The 18,115-nt window shown below is 60.4% G+C and overlaps 2 protein-coding genes across 3 annotated transcripts; both read left to right on the plus strand.

The window, feature by feature from the left end:
* Positions 1 to 202: 202 nt before the first annotated feature.
* ZNF324 (zinc finger protein 324) lies at positions 203 to 6,914 on the plus strand. Of its 2 annotated transcripts, none has more exons than XM_069552294.1 (4): positions 203 to 1,537; positions 3,051 to 3,177; positions 3,473 to 3,589; positions 4,190 to 6,914. In XM_069552294.1, the coding sequence occupies exons 1-4, from the start codon at positions 1,505 to 1,507 to the stop codon at positions 5,563 to 5,565; spliced, it is 1,653 nt and encodes a 550-aa protein (XP_069408395.1). In that variant the 5' UTR covers positions 203 to 1,504; the 3' UTR covers positions 5,566 to 6,914. The 2 variants fall into 2 exon arrangements, with proteins under 2 accessions (XP_069408395.1, XP_069408396.1); XM_069552295.1 differs by lacking the exon at positions 203 to 1,537 and adding an exon at positions 1,653 to 1,717.
* Positions 6,915 to 10,662: 3,748 nt separating this feature from the next.
* On the plus strand, positions 10,663 to 17,103 carry ZNF446 (zinc finger protein 446). Its single transcript, XM_069552506.1, has 7 exons — positions 10,663 to 11,551; positions 11,956 to 12,323; positions 12,400 to 12,601; positions 12,874 to 13,004; positions 14,076 to 14,157; positions 14,279 to 14,374; positions 14,529 to 17,103. Exons 1-7 carry the CDS (start codon positions 10,663 to 10,665, stop codon positions 14,906 to 14,908), a joined length of 2,148 nt encoding a protein of 715 aa, XP_069408607.1. The 3' UTR covers positions 14,909 to 17,103.
* Positions 17,104 to 18,115: the final 1,012 nt, after the last annotated feature.

The raw sequence follows: 18,115 nt of genomic DNA on the forward strand, positions 1-18,115 counted from the left end.
CAGTGGCCCAGTTCCTGAGAATCTTCACCTCTTTACGCAAATAGTTGGAAAAGCCCTTCCACTCATTAAGTCTATGAAAGTTACCCAGCCCATAAAAAAGTCACCCCATGTCTTGGGGCCTCTCACTTTCTGAGGTGGCCCACGCTGTGGAGTGTTTCTCCCATGGTCGTTCTGGCCTGTTGAGGCCGACTGCATTCTATTTAGGGAGTGTGTTTCTAGATAAATCTTACCTATCATTTTTGTATCTCACTGAATTCTTTCCGCGATGAGACATAAAGAACCTGAACTTCATTGAATCCGGAGACCCGGTGTGTGATCTCAATTGAATGACCATGGGTTGGGACTTACTTGGCAGTCCAGTGGTTAAGCCTCCGTGCTTTCATTGCAGGGGGTGCAGGTTTGATCCCTGGTTGAAGGGATCCCTTGTGCTATGCCATGAAGCCAGGAAAATAGAAAAAGACCTTGTGTTTGAGTCCCAATATATGGGTTTAGGCTGGGTTTGTAGTCCAGACGTGGGTTCAAGGTGCACCCCAAATGGGACTTAAATATTTTTTGTGTACAAGAATGGCAGGAAACAAGTCCTACCCAGATATACGTTAGATTTTCTTCAGTATCAAGGTGAGCAAAATTTAAGCCCAAATACTAATTGTATTGAGGAAATCAGTCCTGAATATTCGTTGGAAGGACTGATTCTGAAGCTGAAGCTCCAATACTTTGGCCATATGATGCGAAGAACTGACTCATTGGAAAAGACCCTGATGCTGGGAAAGACTGAAGGCAGGAGAAGGGGACCACAGAGGATGAGATGGTTGGATGGCATCACTAACTAGATGGACTTGAGTTTGAGCAAGTTCCGGGAGATGGTGATAGACAGGGAAGCCTGGTGTGCTGCAGTCCATGGAGTCTTAAAGAGTCGGACACAAACTGAGCGACTGAACTGAACGCCAAAATGGATGCTATCTCTTACAATACAAGGATTTACAAACCATCAATAATACAGGCAGCTGGACGGCCGGCTACTCCACTTCCCAGCGTCCCTCGCGGTGACGCTTTGCCGTTGCCGTGGAGACAGGAGGGCCCCGCCCGCCGTGCCTGCAGGCAGGAGGAAGCCACGCCTCCCCGAAGTCTCTGCGCGTGCGTCCGCAACGCGCCACGGGCCAATGAGAGCTCACGAGATTGGACTTCGGGCGCCTGGGACTGTCACTTGGCTACCGGTGTCGGGCCACGCCGGTGACGGCCGGAGAGCGCAGGGTCGCGGCCGGCTTGGCTGGAGGGTCTTATGACCCGAGGCGCGGGCAGCGAGGACGCGCGGGAGGAGACCCGAGGCGCGGGCGGCGGAGCCAGGAGGCTCACGACTCGTAGCCAGTCTCAGTTTCCCCGGGTTCCGCGTGGGCTGCCGCCGAGCCGCGCGCTCTCTGGTTTCCACGCAGCCCCGACGCGGCGCCCTTGACGGACGGGGAGATTGAGGCCCGCGTCTGGGCGCCCGCCCTTTCTGCAGGTTCCAATGGCGGCGGCGGCGCAGCCTGACCAGGAGCAGGTGAGTAGCGAGAGCCCGGGAGCCCCACCCCACTTTGCCTCTTCCAGGGACCAGAGCCCCGAGCCGGGGAGGCACTTCACGTGATGTCTTCCTCTCGCGCTTCGCCCTAGGCCCTGGTGTTCTGGCCGGTTGGGCGTGCACTCGTGGGATCCCCACCTCTTGCAGCTAAGGGGGTGAGGGGTGAGTAGAACTTCCGAGGGGACGTTGCCCCGTGTACAAAAGCTAGGAGGGAAGCCTGAGTGTAGGCGCTTCCGAAACCGAAACTGCGGGACCGGGAGAGGATATGTCCGAAAGGACAGGCCGAGGAGTTAAGACTGTCCCAGGGCACTGGGAGACTGGACATGCTTTAAGTCATGAGTTTTTCGGTTTCCCATTGTTTTCTGGGTGGAGGGCAGCAGAGAGAGTGGCGCTGTGCAAGGAGCAGGCTGCAGCAGAGTCCGGGCAGTGGAGAGGAGAATTCTGTGTAGATAGGCTGGTGTAGCAAATGGGATGTGCGTGAGTGCCCAATGGAAGGGCCATTCTAAGGTTTTCCGCGGAGCACCCCGCAGGATGCAGGTGTGGGGCCAGGATTTGGGAGCTTGGCCTGAAATGGAAAACCCTTGATTACGTCCTTGCCTTGGGACTGTGTCAGTGACAACTGTCACTCAGTGGGACAGAGTTGGGGAGGGGGGAAGGAGGGGCTGTAGACAAAATTAGGCATTTGAAGGGAAAGTAGGTTTAAGGGGAAGTTGGGAAGAGTCTGTGGTATCTTAGAGTGGAGGTGTCACATGGACTTGGAATTGTAGCTGTTCAACGACAGTGTCCAGGTGTCCTGAGCGAGGCCGAGCCTGGGAATCAAACGTAGGAGGAGGGGATCTCATGGAGTCAGCCAGGGACAGGCATGGATGCTTAGGGCTCTAGGGAGATGGAAATGGCTGGCAGTCCTGGGGCTCTTGGGGGAAGTCTGGCAGGTGGCTGAGGGAAAGGAGGCGGCAGCTGAGTGAGGAGGAAATAGAGGAGCTCTGACTGTGGAGGGAGGAGGGAAGTGGCTTCTGTGTGCCCGCCAGGTCCTTGGGATCTTGCCTATGGCGACTGCAGGGGATCAGCCAGCCCTCCAGTTCAAAGAGCAGCCTCGAAATGTTTCAGCAGGAGAGGGCATCCCTGCAGGGATGGGCAGGTCCTGGGGGCTCTGCTGCCGTCACTTGCAGTTACTTGTACAGGAGCAGCGGGGGCACCTTTGGGGTGGGTCAGCATTTGCAAAGGCTGGAGAATGGGTGGGCACCAGGGGCTTCCCTTGGGGCTTCCTCTGGCTTCCTCATGTAGATGACCAGGCGGGGTTAAAGAGGCATCTATGGCCTGGATAAGAAAGGTGGAGGGGCTCAGCCAGGTGAGGGGCATTCCACCTGCAGAGCCTTGTTGTGGGGGGGGTGGGTAGCAGCTGAGAGACGTGTGCAGAGGTAGCCTTCGGGGCAGAGAGCTGGGTCTTGGGTCACACAGCCATAGCTTCATTGTGTCCACCTTTGGGCTCTGGCAGGGCCTGATGGCCTTTGAGGATGTGGCCGTGCACTTCTCCCAGGAGGAATGGGGGCTCCTGGATACAGCGCAGAGGGCTCTGTACCGCCGGGTGATGCTGGAGAACTTTGCCCTCCTGGCCTCGCTGGGTAAGCTCTGGGTCCCCACACGAAGCCAGGCTGGGCTGCCAGCACTAACCTCTCTCCGCCTGGCAGCCTGGGAGCAGCCGCGGGCCCGCTGGCCGAGCATCCCTGTTAGCTGTGGTGTCTCAGCACTCAGTCCCCTGCTATTGCTGCAAGCACGGTTTTCCTTGCTCGTGGGAGGAGGTGTGACCCTGCCCTGGGGTGTGCCCTCGGCCTCCTCATCCTCACAGAGGGTGCCGTCTGTGTCCCGCGAAGCCCTGGCCCCTCCGTCTGCCCCTCACTCGCCTGTCTTCTCCTGCAGGCCTGTCTGTGTCCCGGCCCCGTGTGGTCACGCAGCTGGAGCGCGGTGACGAGCCCTGGGTTCTCAGTGGGGCGGACGTGACCCTGGCCCGGGATGCCCAGAGGAGGCCCCGCCACAGTGAGTGGGGCTTGGGGTGTGGGCTGAAGGCTAGCCTTTGAGTTGGCTCCGTCCGCCTCCCTTCCCTGACGCGGTCCTCTCTGGCTTCCCACCCTCCTGACTGTTCACCTTCAGCCTCTTCTAGAGGCTCCGACTTTGGCTACCCTTGAGGGTGGCTCTGGGGCTGCCCCCAGGCTGTGGGGAGACCTGCCCAGAGTCCCACCCTCGGCCAGTGTGTGTAGCCTCAGACCCTTCCAGTCTTCCCTCGCCACCTCATCCGTGAGGCCATTTATTTACGGGTGCATGGTTTCTTGAGCACTTGGGGTGGCCAGCTCCGTTCCAGGCAGTGGGGACACAGGCTTGCCCAGATCTCTTGCGGTCTGGTCTTTGTGGGGTCCTGCACGGGAGAGGCAGTCAGCAGGTACTAGGGCTCAGGCAGTCAGTACCAGAGTTGGTGAGTGAGGAACAGAGTGGCCCGGGAGAACCCCGGGGCCAGCTCTGCCCCTGAAGGGAGTCAGGCCCCTGTCCCTTCCCCTCATCCACTCTGAGTCTGGGGTCCCCTCGCCCACCCCCGCAGCCTGCCCAGGATGACCCAGTCGTCCACCATTTCTGTGCCTGCAGGCTCCCCTCCTCTGGTGGAGGACAATGATGTTTCTGGAGAAGCCCCGTTTCCAGGGGCCTTCGGGGATGGTTCCCCTCTGGCGCCAGCCAGGGTCCTCCACACCGCGGGGGCCTATGAGAACGGGAAGATCCCTGAGGGTCGGCGCGGCATCTCCCCTTCCCGGGAGAGGAGACCCACTGGAGTGTCTGTGATCTACTGGGAGAGGCTCCGGCTGGGGCCGGGCAGTGGCGACGCCAGCGTGAGCCTCCGGTTGACCTCTTCTCTGCGGCCGCCGCCCGGGGACAAGGCCCTCACAGAGCACCCCGCGCCCAGCCAGCCGCCCCGGGTGTCGGAGCGGCGGAAGCCCTGGGCACGCGAGGCCCCCGGGGGAGCCTTCTCAAGAGTGCCGGGGCCTCCAGGAGCGCGAGGAATGGGCCCGGCCTGGCGTGGGCCACCTGGCTGGGCCGAGCTCGGTGAGGCGCTGCAGCCCGGGCCCGGCCTCCTCTCCGGGGAGAAGCCTTTCGAGTGCAGGGCGTGCAGCAAGGTGTTCGTGAAGAGCTCCGACCTGCTCAAGCACCTGCGCACACACACCGGGGAGCGGCCGTACGAGTGCACGCAGTGTGGCAAGGCCTTCAGCCAGACGTCGCACCTGACGCAGCACCAGCGCATCCACAGCGGGGAGACGCCCTACAGCTGCCCGGCCTGCGGGCAGGCTTTCCGGCACAGCTCGTCGCTGGTGCGGCACCAGCGCATCCACACGGCTGAGAAGGCCTTCCGCTGTGCCGAGTGCGGCAAAGCCTTCAGCCACCGCTCCAACCTCAGCCAGCACCGCAAGATCCACGCGGGCGGCCGGCCCTATGCGTGCGCGCGCTGCGGCCGCAGCTTCTGCCGCAACTCGCACCTCATCCAGCACGAGCGCACGCACACGGGCGAGAAGCCCTTCGCCTGCGCGCTCTGTGGGGCCGCCTTCAGCCAGGGCTCGTCGCTCTTCAAGCACCGGCGCGTGCACACGGGCGAGAAGCCCTTCGCCTGCCCGCAGTGCGGCCGCGCCTTCAGCCACAGCTCCAACCTGCGGCAGCACCGGCTGCTGCACACGGGCGAGCGGCCCTTCCGCTGCGCGGACTGCGGCAAGGCCTTCGCCAAGGGCGCGGTGCTGCTCAGCCACCGGCGCATCCACACGGGCGAGAAGCCCTTCGTGTGCGCGCACTGCGGCCGCGCCTTTCGCGAGCGCCCGGCCCTCTTCCACCACCAGAGGCTCCACACCGGCGAGAAGTCGGCGCGGCGGCCCCGGGCCGGCCCCCGCCCCCCGGCCAGGCCACCTTCGGGGGCATCGCCCGAGGGTGCGCTGGGGCGGGAAGCCGGAGCCCCGCCACCTCGGGCCCAGCTACCATCCTGAGAACCACTGAGGCCTGAGGGCGCGGCCCGACCTTCCTCGGCTGGTGGTTGGGCCCTTCCACGCACAAAGGCCCGGTCCTCCGCAGAGGCCTCCACTCTGGAGGAGCTCGGCGCGGGCACTGGGGTTCCTCCTGCACCTGGTGACGAGATCTGCCGCTTGTCGGCCACAGCTCACCCGTCCAGCCTCAAGCGGTCTGGCTGCAGAAAGGACGGGGTAGGCCTGCAGGGTGCTGCCGGTTCACGCGTGTCTTCACTGTGGTACCAGAACGGGAGGTGCTGGGGGGCGTGGAGGTGGTCTGGAGACATTTCCGAGGTTTCCACCCAAACTAGAGGCTTTGTAGAGAACCGTTGCACCCCCGCCACCGGGAGATCCCCCACCCCAGGCCTCAGTTCAGCCCAGGCTTCCTGGGAGCAGGCCCGTGGACAGGAGGCCTTGTGGGAGGTGGCTGTTGGCTTTAGAACCAGTGGCTGGGCTCTGAGCCTCCGCTCCCACCTCCGGGGAAGAGAAAACGTTGAGGCTGCTGACGGCAGTCTGCAATCCCCGCAGGCTCCCGCCAGCTCCGCCTCTGCCTGCGGCGGTTTCTCCTGACAGCGCTGAGGGGCTGCTGTGGCTGGGGTCCCCACTCTCCAGAGGAGGCTGAGGCGCAGAGAGCTCGCCCCTTCACCCCACCCTTAGCCTGCCAGCTTGGAGGGTGAAGCCTGCCTGGCTCCCTGCACGAGGCCGACCCTCAGGAGGAGGAGAGTCCCCAGGGAGCTGGGGGGCAAGATTCATAGTGCCGGTTTCCTGGCTATGCTTGTTCACTCAGATTGTGGTCCCGGCTTAGCTCCTACCTCCTGCCCTCCCTAAAGTCAGCACCATCCGAGCCTCTCCAGCCCCACTGCGCTGACGGGAGGTGACCACAGCAACAGGTTCAGAGGAGGCAGGTGGGCCACTTGCTTCTGTGGGATCCAGTGGCTGTGTGCCTGCCTGTGCCCCCCTCATGGGGCTGAAGACTTGCCACCACCTGAAGCTGTGTGTGGCGCCCTTCTGAGACCCCTCCCCAGGGTGCCACAGCCCACCTGGTAGGACACTGAGGCAGACAAATGGGCTGGGGGCCCGGTTGGCTTCTTGTGGCCTTCCACCTGGGGCATCTCCACCCGGGGTCTCACCTCCAGGGAAGTTAATAGTGCATTTATTGGAGGGGGAAAAGACTAGAAATTATGGCTTGGAGGTACATTTTAAACTCTGCACGGCACTGTGCAGGTCCGCAGGCTCAGCCTCAGCCTCCAGGTCGTGGTTCAGAAGGTTCTGATAAGACAGAGACCAGAGAGACTCCCTAATAAAGGTTTCTTTTTAGAAACATGAACAAAGTTGGCCTGGAGTGGGTTTCATCTCAGCATGATGCACACATGTTGTCGCAGGGCTGCAGGGCCCTGGCTTCCGGCCTGGTCCCTGTGAGGGGCTGCAGGGTAGAGGTGCAGCCTGTCTGTTCCCTGAGCAGTCGGGGACCCAGATGGGGCGGGGCTGCCCCACACTGCAGCTCTGCTGGGAGATGAGCCCTTGTGGGCCCAGACCCTGGAGTCTGAGGCTGTGGCCATATGTGGTGATCCAGAAGGTTGACCCCAGCCCAGTGAGCGCTCCAGCTCCATCACCTCAAGACCTCACAGGTGTGAGGTCAGAGACATGATACCCTCAAGTCTCCACCTGCCAGCGGGCTGCCACCCCTGAAACCTCACAAGTCTGAAGGAAAGAGACTTGTGGGTAGGGAGAGGGGTCACACAGGGCCAGGCTCCCCAAGACTCCTCAGCGGCAGGTCCTCTGAGCCAGTGTCCAGCCGTCTTGGGCCCAGCCTCTCTGCCCTGGTCCTTGCCTTGGCTGGCTCTGTCTTGTCTCCTGCTAGGCGGGCCTCCATGAGGGAGCATTGAGCAGGTCACATCGGGGTCTGTTGGTGTGGCTGTGCGATGCAGGCAAACCCCACAGCTCACAGAGTGCTGTGGTAGGAGCCCGTGGGATTCAGAGCAAAGGTGCCTGTTGAGTATCAAACAGGTTCCCAGAGAGCCAGTCACATGCAACCTTTGTTGCATCTCAGAAGCTCCTGGAACCTGGTTTCCACCCTGAGCCCTGCTGAGCCCTGTTGACCCCTCAAGCCAGGCCTGGCGCCCTGTCCAGCCTGCTTCCTGCTTCACTGAGCTTTTCTTGCCATGTGGTTGGCCCCTACTACCCCAGCTCCTCCACCCTCCTCGAGTCCACCCTCCCAGTACCGAGGGGTGCCCCCTGCTCCTATGTCTGGGCCCCAGAGTTGTCCTCCAAACCTTTGTGGTCATGTTGGGCTGTGTCCTGCCAGGCTGACCGCTCTGCTTAACCCTGAATGTGTTATGACTGTAAGTTTTTGTGGGCTTTCTAGGTCAAGGTGATGGACTGAACACATGCATCTTACTTGGTCCAGAAACCCACTGAAACCACAGGGAGCGTTTGAAACACTAACCTTTGGGAATTCCCTGGCAGTACAGTGGTCAGGCGCCACTTGCCAGGGTCCAGCCCCGGTGGATCCAGGGTAATTCGAAGGGGAGACGGAATCGGCGTCCTAGGAAAAAACTTATTTAATTACAGATATAAAGAGAGATTAGAAATGGATAGTGTAGTAGGAAATATTAGTGGAGAAAAAGAGGCTGAATAACTTGGTTTACGTGGGATACCAATAAAACTCCAAGACAAGGAATTTGCACCATCTACGTTGGGCCACTGGCGCCACTTGAATATCAGAAGGTGCCCCTCCTTGGGCTCCTTCTCGCGTGGAACTTAAAAGCCGGGGCAAGTAAATAGACATGGTGAGCACCCACACTCCAGATGGGAATTCAGCCAGAAAAACGGGGAGCAACAAAGAATGACACGGGGGAACCAGTCTTTCCAGAAACTGATCTGATTTCTTTATTTTTTAGGTTTGCTTATATACCTTTTGTTACACAGAGACAAATGGAAATTTTAAAGTCACGCGGGAGTCAGCAGTCCTGACCTTTATCAAAAGCAGGTGCTTCACATAAATGTATAAAAAAAAGTCTTAGGGATTTTACATCATCTTCTGGCCATGAGGCCTGCTGACATTTTACGACTCTTTCTGATAACGGTCAGTTAACCAGAAAACTTATTTTTTCCAAGGGTGTTTTTTCCTAAACCAGGCGCCACCCTCTGAAGGTACCAGATAAAGTTGCATTCCTATAGGGTGAGGGTGTAGTGGGTTACAACTAAGAAAGGAATTTATTTAACCTAAGGTTAACATGATTAATCTTAAAGGTTAATACTTATTTCTCCTATATGCTAGTTATATTCATTATAAGGGCAGGGAATATGGAGATTTAGCAGCAAACATCAGCCCAACAAATGAAAACCCTTCACCAATGTTCCCCTTAAGATCTATTTAGTCTTAAGATAGTGATAAAGTTACATTTTTGCATAGCAAGGACACAGTGATTTGTAACAAAGTAAAGTGATCTATAACAAAAGAGAAAATTCATTAACTCAAAAGGTCTAGTATTGCTAACATCAAAAACTACTATATTTCCTTTTCTATATTCCAAATACATTAATATATTCCCAGGTGCCTAAGGATATGGAGGCCTGGCAGCAATCATTGACTCAACAATGAGAAAAGCCCTATGCTAACCAAGACTTTCAAAATACTCCAAACTCTCTGTGCTGTTTATGGTTGAGAGGTTGTCACACAAGCTAGTCTGTCAGCAGAGAGGTTTGACCTGAGACACCCTTGTCACACCCAGGGCAGGGAGTTAGCAATTATTGGCACAACAAATGAAAAACCCTTCACCAATATAATTCCTAACCAACCCACTATACCAATAATTTCTAACTTCCCCAAAGAATCTGCCTTTAGAAAGTCTAAAACATCTCGTGCCTCCACGATTGGGAGGCTGTAAACAATTACATGTGGCCGGACGAAACTGTACAGGCAGGCTAGATAACCTTCAGAGGAGTTCATAAGTTGAAACACTCTTGTCACGCCCAGGAATTTTTATTGACTTGGAGCTGTAAGTTAACTCCTTCTCTGAGAGAGGTAATGGCGGGTCAGCCCCGCCGTAAAGTCAGAGGTGTATAGGTGAGAGTGTGAAACAGTAAAGTAGGCAGACTCTGGTTTGAGGGGTAGGTGCTCGGGAACAGGGGGTTTCCTGAGGCTCGATCCCGCCTTGCCGAAGCCTCCTTCCTCATGACCTTTGCCATGGGCGGAGTTCCTCACGCTGGCTCCTGGCATCAAGCTTCCATTGCTGGGGGCCCAGGGTTCGATCCCTAGTTGGGGAACTAGGATCCCACATTCTGCGTGGTGTGGCCAATAAGTAAATAAAATACAAACCCGCAAGTAGGATCGTGAAAGAGGAGGCAATGGCATGCGGAAGCTAGACGCGGGTGGAAATCGAGGAGCTAGTACCGATTTGGGGAAAAGCCAAATACTGAGTTGGCGCTGGCGGACGTGCAGGGTGATCCCACCAGGCTCACGCTGTAGAAATCCAGAAGGCCTGAAAACCAGCAGCCCTCTGGAAGGGTAGACCCAAAACAAACATGACTGAGGGAAAGCTCCCGAATAGGCTCTTAGAGCTCCAGCTCTCCCCACATGGTAGATGGTGGAAGAGCCCTTTCTTTGCAGGACTGATCTAGCTGAAGGCACGTCTGAGAGTCTGAGAATATAGATTACGGGACAGTTTCCTCATCAGCAGATGAGTGCCTGCTGTCCCCACACACCCGCAGGGCGCTCAGTGGTAGTCGAATGACGGACCCCAGTGCCATCCTCGCTGGAGAAATTCCTGGGGAAGGCGGAGAACGCCCATGGGTTAGGCTAGCCTTCCCGGCAGCCCCCTGCTTCCTCCTGGGACCCCGAGAGGCGAGTCTCTGGGAAACTTCCGGCCGCCCGGGAGGGCAGGGCCACGCTCCGGCGGTCGCCTTGGAAATAGCGGGAGGCGGGCCGCTGTGCTCCCGCGGTAACCAGGGCGACCGCCCGCGCCCAGAAGGAAGTTGCAGGGAGAGCTCCCGGGCGGAGCGCCAGCCTGATTGGCCGAGAGGTCACGCCCCGCCCCGCCTCACCTCTCGGCCAATAGGTGCCGGCCTGCTGTGCTCATGCGCAACGTCCGGAGGTCCCGTCCATCTCTGCAGTTGGTGAGTCTTCGGGAGCGGGTGCAAAGGGAGAGCGGCGGCTGGGACAGGGCGGGAGCCCCCCGAAGCCCGCGGCGCCGCAGATGCCACTCGGAGGAACGGGGCGCCCCTCAGTCTTTCGAGGCCTCCGAGAAACAGCACCTGCTCCGAGGCCGCTCCTCTGCTCGCGTGCTGAGGCTCATGGGAAACGTAGTCCGACGGGAGGGGGCGGGGACTCGGGGCAGACGTGTGATTGGCCAGGGCGGCGTCGCCGAGGCAACGCGCGAAGGGCAGGCTGATGGGGCAGCGGGAGGGGCGGGGCCTCAGAGCAGACGCGTGATTGGCCAGGGCCGCGTCGCCGGGGCAACGCTCGAGGGGCTGGCCCATGTTGGGGGGGACCCCGCGGAAGGGGGCGGGGCCGCTCACCTCAGTGGCTCGGGATGGCGGGGTGAGCGCCGGCGGGCTAGGCGCACGAGCCCTTCCCGCCGCCGCCCGATGCGCGCGGGCCCCTCCCGCCGCCACCCGACGCGCGCGGGGCGCCCTGCCCCCGAGCCTTCATCTGGGCCCCTCCTCCGTCTGTGGCGCCGTCCCTTCCTTGCGGAGGACCCCCGTCTGTGGAAGTCTAGCTTTGGGGGTAGGGCCCGGTCCAGCCTGTCGGAGAGGCCCCCCCCCATGTGGACGCGTCTTCCTGCGGACCCTCAGGGCCGGGACCCGGTGGCCCGCGGAGCGCCCCATACAGCCCTAGGCTGTGGTTTGCTTGGCTTCCGCCTTTCACAAGTACGGTCCACACGGTGTGAGTCACGCACAGCTGTCCGGTGTCAGCGATCACGGTGTCTCAGGGTCCACGTCGGCCCCTGCTTCGGCCGTGGCGCAGGTCAGCTTCTCGGGGTGCCTCTGTTGAATCAACGTGACCCGGAGATGGAGGAGACGGGTAGCCTGGTCTCACCCTGGCTCCCCCACTCTCGGCTTCTCGGCCTGAGCCTGGAAGCCTGGGGTAGTTCCCCTGGCCTTGCGCTCAGCATCATCTAGCTGTTCCCTGGAAGCTCCATCCGACTCCAAGTGGTTCCCAAGGCTTCCTTCTGCTCTTAGTTCCAGCTCTTGTGACCTTTCCTTCCACGAAACTTTCTTCAGTTCAGCGTCGAGCATCCCCACACTAGGGTCCTCTCTGTCCAGACATCAGCAGCACCACCACCACCCCTGGGCTGGGGCTGTCTGCACGCAGCTGCCTCACCTTGGCTGTGGCCTTGTGGCTGGCACTCTGACCCCTCTTTCCTGCAGGTGGCTCCAAGAAGATTCCCCTCACAATGCCATCCTCACTGGGTCCCCCGAGTCTGCCTTCTCTGGACCCCGAGGCCACCCCAGAGGATCCTGAGATGGCACGCCAGCGCTTCCGGGGCTTCTGCTACCAGGAGGTGGCCGGTCCCCGGGTGGCCCTGGCCCGGCTGCAGTTTCTGTGCCGCCAGTGGCTCCAGCCCGAGGCGCACTCCAAGGAGGAGATACTGGACCTGCTGGTGCTAGAGCAGTTCCTGGGGGCGCTGCCCCCTGAGATTCAGGCCTGGGTGCGGGGCCAGCAGCCAGGCAGCCCTGAGGAGGCCGTTGTCCTGGTCGAAGACCTACAGCGTGACCCTGGGCAGCTTCTGGGCTGGGTGAGTGTGGTGGTGGTGGCTTCTCTGAGGGACAGAGTGAACCTAGCACCCCAATGACCCTCCCTCCCCCCCGCAGATTACAGCACACGTCCTGAAGCAAGCTGTGCTCCCAGCCACACAGAAGACAGAGGAGTCGCTGGGGGGTGTCCACCCCTCAGGGACAGTGGAGTCCCTCAGGGAAGCCTCTGGGGAGGCGCCAAAGGGTGCCCAGATGGAGGGCAGTGCCCACCTCAGATGCAGCGTGAAGGAGGAGCCTGATGGCTACGTGCAGGAGACAGGTGAGGTGCGGGTGCACGAGGGCTGGGGCCCCTTGAGAGTGTGAGGGGGGAGTCCAGGAGAGGTTGTGCGGAGACTGGGGGCTCCTGGAGTGGGTCTGGCATCCCCAGGTGGGAGGCGGGCCTCACAAGGACTGGGTCCCTCGGAGGCTGGAGGGAAGGGCTGGCTGGCTGCCTGCCGTGTGCCTGGCACACAAAGAGCATGCCTTCCTGCTGCCAGAGGAGGGCCCAGGCTACAGCACCAACGCCAGCTCCTTGCCTGCCCTGGCTCGCAGGGACAGCCCCTGACCCCTGCCTGCCTGGCTTCCTAGCATCCTCCAGCCCCCCACCTCCAGCCCAGTCCCACAAGGAGCACGTCGAACAACAGGAACCGACCTCCGCACCCTTCCAGCCACCCCGGCTTCAGGTGAGCAGCCCCCGGTTGGCGAGTGCAGCCCCGCTGCAGGAAGAGGGTGTCCTCGGGCTGCTCTCTGTCCTGCCGGCTGTCCAGGCTCCTTGGCGAGTGCTTCTTGTCCTCTCTGCTGCCGCGAAGTGGAGTTGGTATCAGGGTACCCCTGGCAGGGCGTGGGGGACAGAACAGTGCTTGGAAAGAATTCTGGTCTCAGGGAACTGGGAACCTGGTTTAGAGTGATGGGAACTGGCAGAGGTGGGCTTCGCACTTACAGACGTGAGACGGAGGTTGGCAGGAGTCCTGTGCCGGCACCCGGGGTGAACCCTCATGGGCATGTGCAGAGCGGACAGGGTCCCCAGTGTGGCAGGAAAGCCTGAGTGACACCCAGCAGTCTGGCCTCCCTGCACACCCGAGGTCAGAATAGAGACACTTTTACCAGGAAATGGCCCGGGAACTTCATCCAAGGCCAGTCAGCCCTCAGCTACAGCCAGCTGGGCGTGGAAGCCCCTGCCACTCAGGGCTTGGGTCCTGAGTGCAGGCAGCAGGGTCTTGTCCTTTCCCAGTGACACTGTTCCTAACCCTTTCCGCACTGAGAAGCTCGAGAGGACCCAGCCGCAGCCTGAAGGCCCAGTTGCATCAACCACAGCTGGCCGGGCTGTGTCTGGAGGTGCGAGGCCGTGCCTGCCCTCTGGCTCTCCAGCCTCCCTGCAAGTTTGCTGAGGCCCTGGGCACTTTCCCTGAGGATCTCTGTTACCCTTGAAACCAGAGGCAGGGGAGAGGTGATTGGGGTCCCTACCATTCCCTGGCCTTTTGCTCCATGCAGCACACGCAGTCCCAGGGCCATCCAGGGGTCCTCAGCTTCCTTCTGTGCGGCCAGAACCTGGGGTGGGGCAGCTGAGGGTGACTGGTGAGCCAAGAGGCAGCTCCCTTCCTGGGCCTGCATCTGCGGCACTCAGTGGCTCCCATCTCAGCAGGTGAGGCTTAGGTAACCTGCCACCCCTCAGGGGACCAGCAAGGCTCTGGCCAGGATCGGCCTGGTGGGTGCGGGGTCGACAGTTCTGTGGGTGATGGGTTGTGTCCCTGCAGGAGTGGGGGCTCCTGGAGCCGTCCCAGAAGGAGCTGAACTGGGATGCGATGCTGGAGAAGTACGGCACGGTGGTGTCCCTGGGTGAGGCCCCCTCTCCTTCTCTGGGCCCTTGGGCGCACCTTGCCTCCCAGCGCTTCCCAAGGGCCCCCCCTCCCCTTATTCGTGCGAACCCCTCACCTGATGGGCCCCCTACCTCAAGCAGGGTTGACGCACCCCCTGCCTGAGTCGCGCACCGAGTTGCAGCCGGAGGCGCTGAGCTCCGGATCCGGATCCGAGGGTCGGAGAAGCCTCCGCCCAGGTGAGTGACCTCTCGAGGTCCCTTGGTGGGGGTAGGGGTGCAGGTGCGGGTAGGGCAGGGGCGGGGGTGGAGGATGGGGGCGGGCGGGGCGCCCAGGCGGCCCCGGCTGGACAGTGCTGGGTCCCCAGGTGACCTGGCCTCCTCTGCTCCCCAGGAGATGAGAGCGAGGGCCGGCCCGGCGGCCCCGAGGCCCCGCCGCCACCGCCGCCGCCGAGGAGCAAGCCCTACACGTGCACTCAGTGTGGCGGGGCCTTCGACTGGAAGTCGGTGTTCGTCATCCACCGCCGCGCGCATGCCGGCGGCCCGTGCACAGAGAAGCCGCCGGCCGGCCCGCCCCCGCGCGCGCTCCCGGGCCCACGCGGCTACGCCTGTGAGGAGTGCGGCCACAGCTTCAGCTGGAAGTCGCAGCTGGTTATCCATCGCAAGGGCCACGCCAGCCAGCGGCGCCACCTCTGCGCCGACTGCGGCCACAGCTTCGACTGGAAGTCCCAGCTGGTCATCCACCGCAAGAGCCACCGGCCGGAGGCCCCTTGAGTGCAGGAAGGGCGGCCTCCCCATCCCTGCGCTGGTGCGGCCTGGAGACCTGGAGGCCGCCCAGGACCCTGGAGCAGGTCAGAGTCCCAGGGGATCCCCCGGCCCCCCTCAGTCTCCCCCCGGAGCCAATGCTCCCCGTCTCCTGCCTCCCCCACCGCAGCTTTCTGAGAGGCTTGGGCTCCAGGCCTCCGCCAGCCCAGTGCCGCCAGGGGACTTGCAAGCTCCCACCGGTGACCTAGTGCAGGCTCCCCCGACCTCTGGGACCACTTGGCTTGGTGACCAGGCCTCTCCCACTCCTGCTGCAGAAGCTGGGCCCGAGGTCTGAGTGTGGACGGGCCAGGAAGCCCAGGAGAGCATGGCCCGCTTCTGTCTGCAGCCAGCTGCAAAGCTGACGTTTAGCCACTGTGCGTTTTAGAGTTTTAACAGATTCTAGTTTTAAACTGGAGACATTTCTGCAGAAGAATTCTGGTGTCTAGTCTCTGCTGGTTGGATCAGAGCACCTGCCCTCCCGCCCAGCCCCTAGAGCTGCCGAGCACCTGACCCCCGAGCGGGACCAGCGTCCAGCCCACCTGCTCCTTGGCCGCACACCCCACTGCTGGCTTTGTTGTCCCTGCCTGAGTGGACGTGAAGGGAACGTCTCTCCAAGGATTTCTGGACAAGGATGGGCTCTGAGAACAGATGTCGCTTAGGCCTGTAGGCCGGCGGCTCAGGGCTGTGTCCCCACAGCCTGCACAGTGGGTCACCCCCGGCGGCCTGTTTGGGTCGTGGGCAGTCGTTCAGGTCTTGGCCAGCGTCCTGTGGTGCTTTGCTACTGCTGCGATGGCTGGAGACAACACGTGTACCCTCTTGGGACTCTGGATTGCGTCTCCCTGGGCCCAGTCACGGTGTCAGCAGGACTGGCTCCTCCCGAAGTCTCTAAGGGGGAACCCACTGCAAGAGCTTTTCTAGCTTGTGGAGGCCACTGCGCCCCTGGGTTTGTGACCCTTCGCTCCATCGGCAACGCTCGCCGTGGATGGTGCAGTCCCACACTGCCTACTTGTCAGGCCCTCGGGGCTGCGTCCAGAGTCCCCAGTAACCGTGGTGATCCTCGTCTCAGGACCACACAGCTTCCCCATCCACCCACCCTCCTGCTCTCATCTGCACAAGCCCTTTGCGTGTGAGGTGACATTCACAGCTCCAGGTGTTAGGACGTGGACGTCTTGGGGGCTGTTAACTCGGTGCACTTCGGGGCTCCATTCTGCTCTAAAACAAGCATTTGGTGGGAGGGGATTTCAGGGAAACAGATGCGCCCAAGGATTGAGCCCCCTGCAGACTCGGGCACATGCAGGGGTTGCAGGAGGGTGTTGAGTGCTGCAGTAACCATCGTTACTGGGCAAGGTGGAGGACACCTGGATGGGGGTGGGGGGCTTACTGCAGCCTGAAACCGGGAGGGAGAAGCCTTCACCCCAGGGACCCACCTCCTCCATGCCCAGCCTTCTGGGGCCTTTGAGCTGTTGCCCATACTCAGGCCTGGGGAAGCACGGCCAGGCTGAAGGTGGAACTGAGCACCGGTGATCTTGTTACCGCATCCAGGCTTGTATCGTTCACTGCATGACAGGCTGATGAACTGAGAGCCTGAGTGGTTAGGGCAAGGAGTTGCGCCTGTATTCAAAAAGCCAGCAAACTGAGACGATAGGAGACTTGTGCCCCAAAGAACCGTCTCGTCTGTGTTAAAATCCAGGCTGCTCTTACACTGAAAGGGGATAGAGTCAGGTGAGACATTTCCTGGTTCAGAGGGGATGTGTTCATTTCCTCCTCCCTGTAGACATTCACAGGTAGGTGTGGTCAGGAGGTCTCCTGTGAGCTAAATGAAGGAATTCTAGCTTAAATGCTCACTACCTGTGAGTCAGGGCTCCCAGAGTTGGGCTATTATGTATAATTTAAGCTTAGAAGCAGCATTCCTCTAGTGACTGACTCAGGTGACAGAATTCAAAGGTTCTTCCTCATTATAACACAGTCTGGCTGGTAGCCAGAGGTGAGGTCTGTGCTGGGGTCACAGAAGAAGGTGCCAGGGCAGGGCCCAGTCACACACAGATGGTGAGGGGCGGGTGGGGGTGGATGGGCAGCATTCTTGGGAGAGTTTCCTTATTTGAAAGTAGTTTCTGCTCACTTAGAAAAGTCTGAAATATACCAGAGGACAAAGAAGGTCACGAAAACGGTCACTGATGCCGCTGTTTTTCTCGTGTTCACACAGGGTGGGGTTTTACAGCGGGAGAGGCCCCTGCGCGTTGTTCTGAGCCGCGCCCTTCCCGCCCACCTCCCTGCGCTGCTAAAAATGGGACGTGTCATGATGCCTAGGTGGAGATTCCACTTCCCGGGTTTCCGCCAGGCCCTGACGGTTCCTTGTCCGCCTCCCTCGCGGCTCCCGGTGCCATGAGGACACACCTGAGCAGACCCTCTGGGAGCAACCTGCGTGTTTCCTCAAACAGACTCCCGCAGAGTGGGAGTGGCGAGTTTTCTCGAGCGTCAGATTTCTGTTCTTGTTATTTTCTTTTTCTTCTTGTTTTAAGAAACAAAACAGATTACAGTTCTGAGGTCAGGAGGCAGGCATAGGTCCTGCAGGCCTGCTTTCCTTCTCTGGTCTCTGGGAGAACCATCGCTACACTTTTCCACCCTAGAGGCGGCCTGTGTGTCGCGCTCACCGCCGTTCCCCAAACCTAGGCTGGCAGTGGCCACTCAGTGCTCGAGGGGGCTCGCCCGACGCTCTCCTCTGCTCTCCTTTTTCACCTCTAAGGAACCTCGCTATCCTTAGAGGGTGGGCCCACCTGCATCATCTCGAACAGTCCCCCTATCTCAGGGTCAGTTGGTGGGGTAAGGGGTTTTTAAATTCTCCACGGACTCATCAGTGTCTTCCAGACACATGGGCCCCACCCGACTTCCCTCCGGAAGGAAAGGCTCCCAGCGGCAGAGGCCCCAGAACGTCGTGGACTCACTTTTCCAACCCTCCTTTTCCATCTGCGGGCAGTGCCCACGAACTCTGTGTCTCTGCGGACAGCAGGCAGGCTCTGCCGCACCCATGTGCTTGGGTGTGCGCGTCGCCCTGTTGGCGCAGCCTCGCGCATCACGGGGTCACATCCGTCACTGTCTTCCATCGGCTTTAGACCGCTTGCCCCAGCCAGCCCCGCAGCACGGTCACCCTGCTTCTTGCCGTTGTAACTGAGCCGATCC

The sequence above is a fragment of the Ovis canadensis genome, chromosome 14 (genome assembly GCF_042477335.2).
Source record: "Ovis canadensis isolate MfBH-ARS-UI-01 breed Bighorn chromosome 14, ARS-UI_OviCan_v2, whole genome shotgun sequence".
Lineage (NCBI taxonomy): Eukaryota > Metazoa > Chordata > Mammalia > Artiodactyla > Bovidae > Ovis > Ovis canadensis.